This window comes from Spinacia oleracea, chromosome 4 (genome assembly GCF_020520425.1).
Source record: "Spinacia oleracea cultivar Varoflay chromosome 4, BTI_SOV_V1, whole genome shotgun sequence".
In the NCBI taxonomy this organism is placed as follows: Eukaryota; Viridiplantae; Streptophyta; class Magnoliopsida; order Caryophyllales; family Amaranthaceae; genus Spinacia; species Spinacia oleracea.
Genome location: NC_079490.1, coordinates 81,540,142 through 81,548,661, shown reverse-complemented (window position 1 = coordinate 81,548,661; position 8,520 = coordinate 81,540,142). Strand labels below are relative to the sequence as shown.

Sequence of the window (8,520 nt, the reverse complement as noted above, 5' to 3'; positions counted from 1 at the left end):
GCCTCATTGACCGAGACCATTCGAATTAATGGTGTCATGAGAAGATCTATATAACTAGCGTCACAAACATAGTCCACTCGAGTTAGTGGTGTCGTGAGATGACCAGTGAGTTTTATACATAGAAGGTTGAACTTAAAATGTTCTTAATGTCCGCGGGACACCTATGGAGAATGCGAAGGGATGGATTTCTTCTATAAGTAATGGGATATCTCTCTAGAGTGTTCACTAAGAGTCACAAGACGAGCGGTTGTGTTATCGAGGAATTGCTTAAGCTCTTAAGGCAAGGTGTGTGTTGTCGGGTCACTTTAATAATCTAGGAGTTCAATCCGTTGGACACTCTCTAGACCGTTAAATACCTCCACTCCACTGTATGTTAATTCAAACCTTTGGATACTAACATTTAAGTACTAAACATATATTTTTACTGCTCAGTTTCTATTAGCCTCGTACAACTTTGCCTTATTGGGGGATTGTTGGTAATAATGCAAAGTCTGAAATACCGCAGGTATACCACGGCATGTAGCCATTTTGCGCGTCTCAACCTTGGAGTACACTGATCACCGAAGACAAATTATGCCGCGACATTATTGTTTTATTGTTGTGAAATCCTTAAGGCACGTGACCAAGTAATTGGGTAGAGGCTTTACAAATATATCAAGTTATTATACAATCCAAGCGGGTCCTACTTGATTGTTTCTAAGTCATTGGTCTTCATATCACGACACAATCACTATAATCCGAAGATCATCAATCAAGTAAAGCTATTCAAGTTCTCTATTTATTTATTTGATTTCAATAGCTTTATGTCTTACATATGAGGCTGATGGTTGGCTGTGTTCTTAGTGAAGCAATGACCGATGACGAGAAATATGGTGTTGACTGCAACTTGTTGCGGTAGGACAGTGAAGGCGTAGGCAAAGACGTTGCTGCTACAAAAGTTGTGATGGCTGCGTTATGCTGATTTGGATTTCTCCTTTTTTTTAACGAATGTATCATATTGTAGTTCTGTCTTAATTGGTTAGTATATGTTTGTCTAGAGGGCTACGTCAAGGGGATCCTCTGTCTCCTGCTCTGTTTGGTATTTGCATGGAAGTTTTATCTAGAAAGCTACTTATGCACTCACAACTCAGAAAAGATGGAATTGGACTTAAAATTACCCCGTATGCCCCTACGATTCCTTGCTTACTATTTGCAGATGATAGCTTATTATTCTGCAAAGCTACATCAACATCCTGTGCCACTCTACGAGATATTCTCGCAGATTTTTCATCCATGTCAGGACAATTGATTAACTTTCAAAAATCCTCGATTGTTTTCTCTAAACTAGTTAGCAATTCCAGAGAACGACAGTTGGCAAGCTTTTTCAATATGACACCTAAATCTTTTCTGGGTCGTTATTTAGGTGTCCTTTTCACCTCTACGTCCTTTACCAAACAGAATTTTCAACATCTAGTAGTAAAAGCAGAGCAAAAAATGAATAGTTGGTCCTCTAATTTGGTTTCTAAGGCTGGAAAAATAGTGTTAATTCAAAGCCACTTGGAGGCTCTTCCATCCTATGCTATGACCACTACTTGCCTCCCTAAAACAACTTGTAACTCTTTAGATCAAATAAATCGAAACTTCTTCTGGAAACAATCCCCAGAAAAGAAAGGTATTCCTATGATATCATGGGATAAGATTTGTCAACCTAAGAACCAAGGAGGTTTAGGTTTACGTAAAACAGAAGCAGTTAACTCTGCTTTCTTGGTTAAGTTAGGCTGGAAAGTCATTACTGATCACAATAATCTATGGGTACGGGAAATCCATGCCAAATACCTACGTAACCATACTTTTTTTGAATGTAAACCCCATACGAAGGATTCCTGGATATGGAAAAAAAAATCCTCCAAATCAGACCCCTCCTTCTCAGAGGAATTAGATGGAAAATAGGCTCAGGATCCAATGTCCTTTTCAGGCTAGATAATTGGTGTTTTTCAACCAATCTTGTCACCTATTTGAACTTGGATACATGGGTTATTCAAAATCTAGATCTTACAGTTAATCACTTTATCAATGACGACCGATCATGGGATATTCGGGCCCTCTCCCTGATACTTCCACCAAATGTTGTGCAAACTATTAAAGGTATCCCATTACCAGCAACTGACATACTAGATGAACCCTGTTGGGGTTTCTCTAGTAATGGTGATTTCACTGTCAAATCCGCTACATGGTTAGCCCATAATTTTCTCTCTCCCTCCAAGTGGGAATTTTCCTGGATATGGAAGTTAGACATTTCTCCGAAATTAAAGATTTTTATCTGGCAATTATTGCATAATAGCCTCCCAACTCGGGGTAATTTATCTTATCGACATATTGATATACCTAATTGCTGCCCTTTTTGTGTTACTCAGAACGAAAGTCAAGATCATCTTTTTTTTCATTGTCCTGTGGCTAAAGAATATTGGGAAGCAGAAACTTCAGTTCGTTGGCTTGGTACTCATCCGCGCTCTTCTTCTGTTCTTTCACTTTTTCGTGAACTCTGACAAAATGTTACCCTCCCGACCAGGAAGATAATCACATCTATTTGGAGTCTCTGGAAAACTCGTAACGCTTACGTTTTCAGACAGACCCCTGTGTCAATAATAGGAATCTACACTAGAGCCTTTAGAATATTCACGGAATGGGATTTGCGCACATGTCTAGATTCGTTGATTGATCCCACCCATCACAAGGCTATTGTGACTCCTTCACGCACCATACACGTAGCATGGATACCTCCTACTCCAGGTGTTTTTAAACTCAATTTTGATGATTCAGTTCGTCACCACTCTGGAACAGCAGGGGTGGTTATTAGGGACCACCTAGGTAATAATGTTATTAGTAGATCCTACAATCTTGGGACTTCGTCTCCTCTCCTTGCCGAAGCTATGGCTCTTCGTAATGGCCTTCTACTAGCAATTGAACATAATATTCATCATGTGTTCACAGAAGGTGATAATTTATTGATAATTAATATCTTACAAGGCCAAGTTCAATGCCCATGGAAGATTCAGGTGCTAATGAAATATGTCAATCAGCTTTTACAACATTTTGACACTTCTTACTCTCGCCACATTTATCGGGAAGCCAATCGCGCAACAGACTATGCTGCCGCAATAGGTCACAACATCCAGACTCATCAAGATATTGACCCCTATGTAGACAATAAATTTTTCTTATTTTATATCTTTAGATAAGTTAGGGTACAGCCTTGAGAGAAGGCTACCCTAACTTCTTGTATCTTTTCATCAAAAAAAAAAAATTGGTTAGTATCTTGATTATTGCATGCTTATTACTCTTTTGGATTAGTTGATGTTCATCTACTTCAAATCATCCATTCTATTATTTTTCATGTTGCTACCGAATGTTAAGATGCTGTTCATTAACAATAAATTCTCAAATGCATACATCTAAGGGACAAAACAAAATGGCACTAGAGATTTAGAGACATAAAACAGTAGTAGTTATATAAACTTATAATGTGCTACGTGCAAGAATAAGAAAGGGCCGTAAGATTTGGTAGTGATTAGTGAACGCTAAAGCAAATATGTTCCTACAAGGACAAGGTCTCGTGGGATGGGAGCATAAAAAAATCCCTATAATATGTCAGACATATGGGTTAAAATATGATAAATGTATTGTCATAGGTCAGGTCCATAACAAGTTTTGGGGTAACTTCTGGTACAACGTCGAGTCAAAATCAGTTAAAGATTATGTAGAGTTGGATACAATCAGGATACAGATTGCTGTCTATTACAGATACAAGTCAGTTACAGTTAGGGTCTCCGGTCGGATCAGTTACAGTTAGGGTCTCCGGTCGGATCAGTTTTTAACTGCTCTAGTCAAGGATTATTTTAGAGCAAAGGACTATTCTATACTAGTGTACCTTTCCTTTCAAAAAGAAAAAGACAGAAATAAGTACACAACCCCCAAGTTAGTAGCATAGAAAGGTACAAACAAATGATTCGCACGTCCCCCAACTTTTAACTTTTTTGTTTACCAGTACCTACTTTCTCAAAGACACCAACCGAATCCATTGTACATAGGAGATTACAGGGCGTCGTCGTCACAAAGATACACAATGTACACCAGATGATGAAAAAACCCCCAACAAAAAAATGGATACTAATCATACTATACAAAAATACAATACATTTTCCAAAGGCTGGCTACCCAAACGCCTCAAAAAAAGCAGCCTCCATGGCCGATGACTGCAATTCTTTTACGCTAATAAAAGATATTAAAATGTCAAAGAGCAAAATGCCCTCTAAAATTAGCATCTCTGAAACCCTATAATCTTGTTAACTTTCAGTCAAGAAAATGATCCACAGCTTGCTGGATGTCTAAAATTTCAGCAGCAGCATCGGCGATTCTTAGAGCCATAGTGGCTCTATACATGGCTAAATCTGCATTTTCCATCAGGAACTGCGCTCTCTGACGCTTGAGAATGGCCAGCTCCACTGATTTATCTGCTGATGCTTTTGCCTCGTGTATTCTAAGGATTGCGCTCTGTTCTTCTGCAGCATTGTGTTCAGCAGCAATCACTAACCAAATTTAAACAATTAATGATTAATGGAGTTCCAATCCAAAAGCTAGAAAATTAGACTGTCATCAATAGATTAAAATGATTTCCAAACCTTGAAGAACGTTACTATCTTTCCCTCGTCCTCGTTGCATAGGATGACCAGTCTGCCGTTTCAGCGACCTTTTCTTGCGAAGCACAGGTTTTGTAATCAATGGTGCTCTCGCTGGTTGGTTTAACTGTCAGAATAATACTCCATTTTAGAACAGAATATACTTGGTATATCCTAGGATTCAGAAAGGCTGCCTTACATTATGATACTCATGAATTACAACCACGAAAAACCAATCCATAGAGAATAAGATGGCACAATATCCTTTTTATCAATTTTGTTTGTTTCTTTTTTTATGGGGGAGGGAACACAGAGGACAGCCAAAATCACTAGCATGTGAATAGATGACAATTAAGTTACACAGATAATACAGACTGCAGATCCTAGAGACATGGAAACTGCTAAGGAGTTCTGCTTTCATGTTTACACTCAAGACTGAAGTGCTTTATCATGGAAACATCATAATAATTCACAATAATTATAGAGCCTGGTTGAATAAGCAAAATAGGAGAATTTGGAATTGAAGAATATCCATCACTGTTGTTAAACTGCGCACAGCACAAATAAACGGGTGACCTAGAACAATAATACATCCAAATATTTTGAGCACTTGGCTAAAAATGTCAACTTCCTCATAGAAACATCTGAACAACTCACTCAAAATATGAAAAGCAGTAAACATATAAGTGAGTAGGCTTTACCTGGAAAACTCTATTCAACGGGGCTCGTTTTTGCTTCCTCTTCTTCATCCAAAATCTAAATATGGGCTCTACTACTTGGACACTACCAACATCCAAACACAGATTAGCAGCTGTTTTTTCATCATTGACATCTTCCGGGTTACAATAAGAAGCCTTCTCCAATGCATCAATCATTAATTCAAAGTTCTCTTGAGAAAGATGCTTTGATGCATCAAACTCATTGTTGAGTTTGCTTAGCCAGTCTTCATCCTCAGAATCCATATCATAGTTCGCTGTCCTCCTTGACAAGGTTCTGGACAGTTCATCACTGGTGGTCCGGATGTATGATTCTGGCCTCTTAAAGGCACCAGGGGAATCACATGAATTGGTCACTTCACATACCCAAGGTATAGGAATAATTTTAACACCAGGGGACGTCGGTACAAAGTTCCTCTCCCCACACACCTTATATAATTCCTTAAACACTGTCCAGTCTTTGCGTTCAGGAAACTCGAGTTTCCACCCATTTTCTGCTGTCCACATCACTGCATGAGTAAAACGGTTGGTTGAACAGGGTTTCATTTCTCTTTGAATCTTCAAGGAATACCTTGTTGTACCATCTTTTTTAACCGCCAGGAGCCACTCATTTGAAGCAGAGACATCTAACCTTACCTCAGCTCCCTCAACTCTGTAACATTTGTCTGTTTCTACTACGAGTATATTAGCAATACAACATTGTGAGTCAATGTCTACATTCAAGCCCAGTGAGTCAGACTTGTGCACATGAATCTCACTCACACAACTCTTTCGGACAGACCTCCTAAGCTCCTGTTTACAAGCTAAAGGTGATACAGGGGGGGCTTTTTTCTTATTAGATACTGGCGATTTCTGCAGTACAAAAGGTGACGGATTTCTAGCCCTTCGACTCCTCAAGGACCTCCTCCTTCTTTTAGAAGCACTTCGTGTAAGAACCCCAATCCTATTTTGTAGGTTTCGGCTGCATAATTTACTCGACACCGGAGATGAATTCACAGACTTCAAATCCTTCGACTCATCATCAGCAGCAGGGCTAACTAATCTGTCAAGGGAGCTCTCACTCTGGCCATTGACGAATGTAAGGGGTTCATCAGTACTCTCATTTTTTCTGTCAAAATCGTTCCAACATAAACAAGACAGGCGCACCGACCTAAACAACATACTCGCATGTAGGTGCAGAAAACATAGGGGAGCAGCCGTATAATCAAGTGTAAACATTGCTATCAACTGCCTCACCCCAAATATTCGGCATAACCCCTTCCTCTTGATTGAAGGATAATTCTGAAAGAATGAAATTAACGCATACACACAATCAAATATCAATTTACAAACACTAAAATGAAGTGGCAACCGCATTATATTCAGTTGAAAAACCAATAATAAAGTCCAAGTTGATAATATAATCATAAAAATCCAAAAACATAAAACATAAAACATAAAACTTACCCGCGAGAAATAAACGCCAGACGATGCAAACGCAGGCGAAATCGGCCTTGAAAGCAGGAAAGTCGAAAGCTCAGGTAACCCAATTCTTTCTTTACTAACATACATAAGAAGTGAACTCAACACACTCGAAAACAAGCAACATCCAACACAAGAAGATTCGACAAAAACCGATAACACCTCTTGATCAACACACCCTTCAATTACATCATCTGCCAACTTCTCAACACAACAACTATGCTCGCTTCTTCTCCTTTTCCGTCTAACAAAATGTAATCCAAACTTCCTACCACCAGAATTCCTTGCATCAAGACGCTTTCTTTTCCTACCATAAACATTCCTAAACATCTTTTGCTCGCTATTTTTATTGTCATCTCTGAAACTGGGCAATCTATGACTCACTTCCGGCTCCATTTTCGGGTTCGGTTCCGGTTTTGGTTCGTCAACGTCCATCGGATCAGACCTGGGATTAACCTCCTCGTGCCGCCAGCCATCGATCTTCTGTTGCTTACACTTAATAACACTCTCGGAAATCAACGGATACCAATCATCCCCATTTTTACCTCCTCTGTGCTTCACCTCACCAGATTCCACCCACAATCGACGCCCCGACCTCAAAACCCTAACCAAATCCCCGTCTTTCGCCTTCGGAACAAACACCCTCGTCGACCGCCTCATCTCCACCGACGGCATCGGCGCCAGATTCCTTTCCTTCAACCTCCACCTACCGAGTAAACTTACTGAGTCACCGAGTCAAACTCACTGATTTATCAAATTAACCACCCCGATTCCGACGCTTTTCACCACATGGTCACGTAACAACTAACAACCACGACAAAAAAAAAAAACCAACTTTCAATTAACCCCAGAAAAAGCGACGAAAATCTCCATAATCGGCCACCAGATCACACCATCAAATGTTTTTGAAAACTTAATAACCTGGAAAATTTATTCATTTAAGAGAAAAAAATCTAAGTAAAACTTTAAACTATAGAAAAAAAAATTAATTTTTTTTTCTAATTATTTTTTCCTTGTAAGAAATGGGAAAAGTCTAGAAAGATTTTCATGATTTTTTTTAATTTAATTTTTTCACGGATTTGTTGTGAAAGGGGGGGAGAAGAGCAATGGAGGAGGCTGAAGGAGAAAATTCCATTTTTTAGGGTTTAGTGGTGGAAGAAGGATGAAAACTACTACGGAATGAACTACTTTCCTGACTTAAAGAGAGCCGATGGATGGTAAATCGACGGTTGGGATTTGATGAAAGATTGGGGATTGATTCGATGATGTCTCCAAAAGACTGGACGTTTCGGTTTCGAGGGATATTTTGTGAGGAGGTTAGGTTGACGAAAATACCCTCGAGTGGACCCCTCATTTAAGGCAGGAAATAGTGAAATACATAAAACTGGTTACCAATCAGTATTTTATAACACAAAATCTTGTTTACAAAAGGTGTACCAAAGTCATTTTAGGCAAATGGAATGGACTCAATTAGGGATGTCAGTGTAACGAATTTTATAGAAGACCCGCCTTGCGCGGCACCAAGGAAGGGGGAGGTTTGGCGGGTGATGGAGCGGGGATGGGATATAAAAATTATACCCGCCAAGGTTGATGGGGATGGTGTGTGGATTTGTTGGACCCGCCACAACCCCACCCGTGTAACATCATAATAATTGCTTAATTTTAAAAAACTATTTTTCAACTTAAAT

The 8,520-nt window shown here is 39.3% G+C and overlaps 2 protein-coding genes across 3 annotated transcripts; one reads left to right on the top strand and one right to left on the bottom strand.

Annotated features, from left to right (window-relative positions):
• The first annotated feature begins 814 nt into the window (after positions 1-814).
• On the top strand, positions 815-3,829 carry LOC130471658 (uncharacterized). The gene is made up of 5 exons (XM_056841908.1): positions 815-894; positions 1,038-1,819; positions 2,029-2,212; positions 2,549-3,179; positions 3,674-3,829. The coding sequence occupies exons 1-5, from the start codon at positions 815-817 to the stop codon at positions 3,827-3,829; spliced, it is 1,833 nt and encodes a 610-aa protein (XP_056697886.1).
• Positions 3,830-3,936: 107 nt separating this feature from the next.
• LOC110778598 (uncharacterized) lies at positions 3,937-8,023 on the bottom strand. 2 transcript variants are annotated; one of them, XM_021983142.2, is made up of 4 exons: positions 6,818-8,023; positions 5,357-6,652; positions 4,659-4,782; positions 3,937-4,538 (listed from the first exon to the last, which is right to left on the bottom strand). In XM_021983142.2, the coding sequence occupies exons 1-4, from the start codon at positions 7,505-7,507 to the stop codon at positions 4,330-4,332; spliced, it is 2,319 nt and encodes a 772-aa protein (XP_021838834.1). In that variant the 5' UTR covers positions 7,508-8,023; the 3' UTR covers positions 3,937-4,329. The 2 variants fall into 2 exon arrangements, with proteins under 2 accessions (XP_021838834.1, XP_021838833.1); XM_021983141.2 differs by having other exon boundaries at positions 3,937-4,565; positions 6,818-8,019.
• Positions 8,024-8,520: the final 497 nt, after the last annotated feature.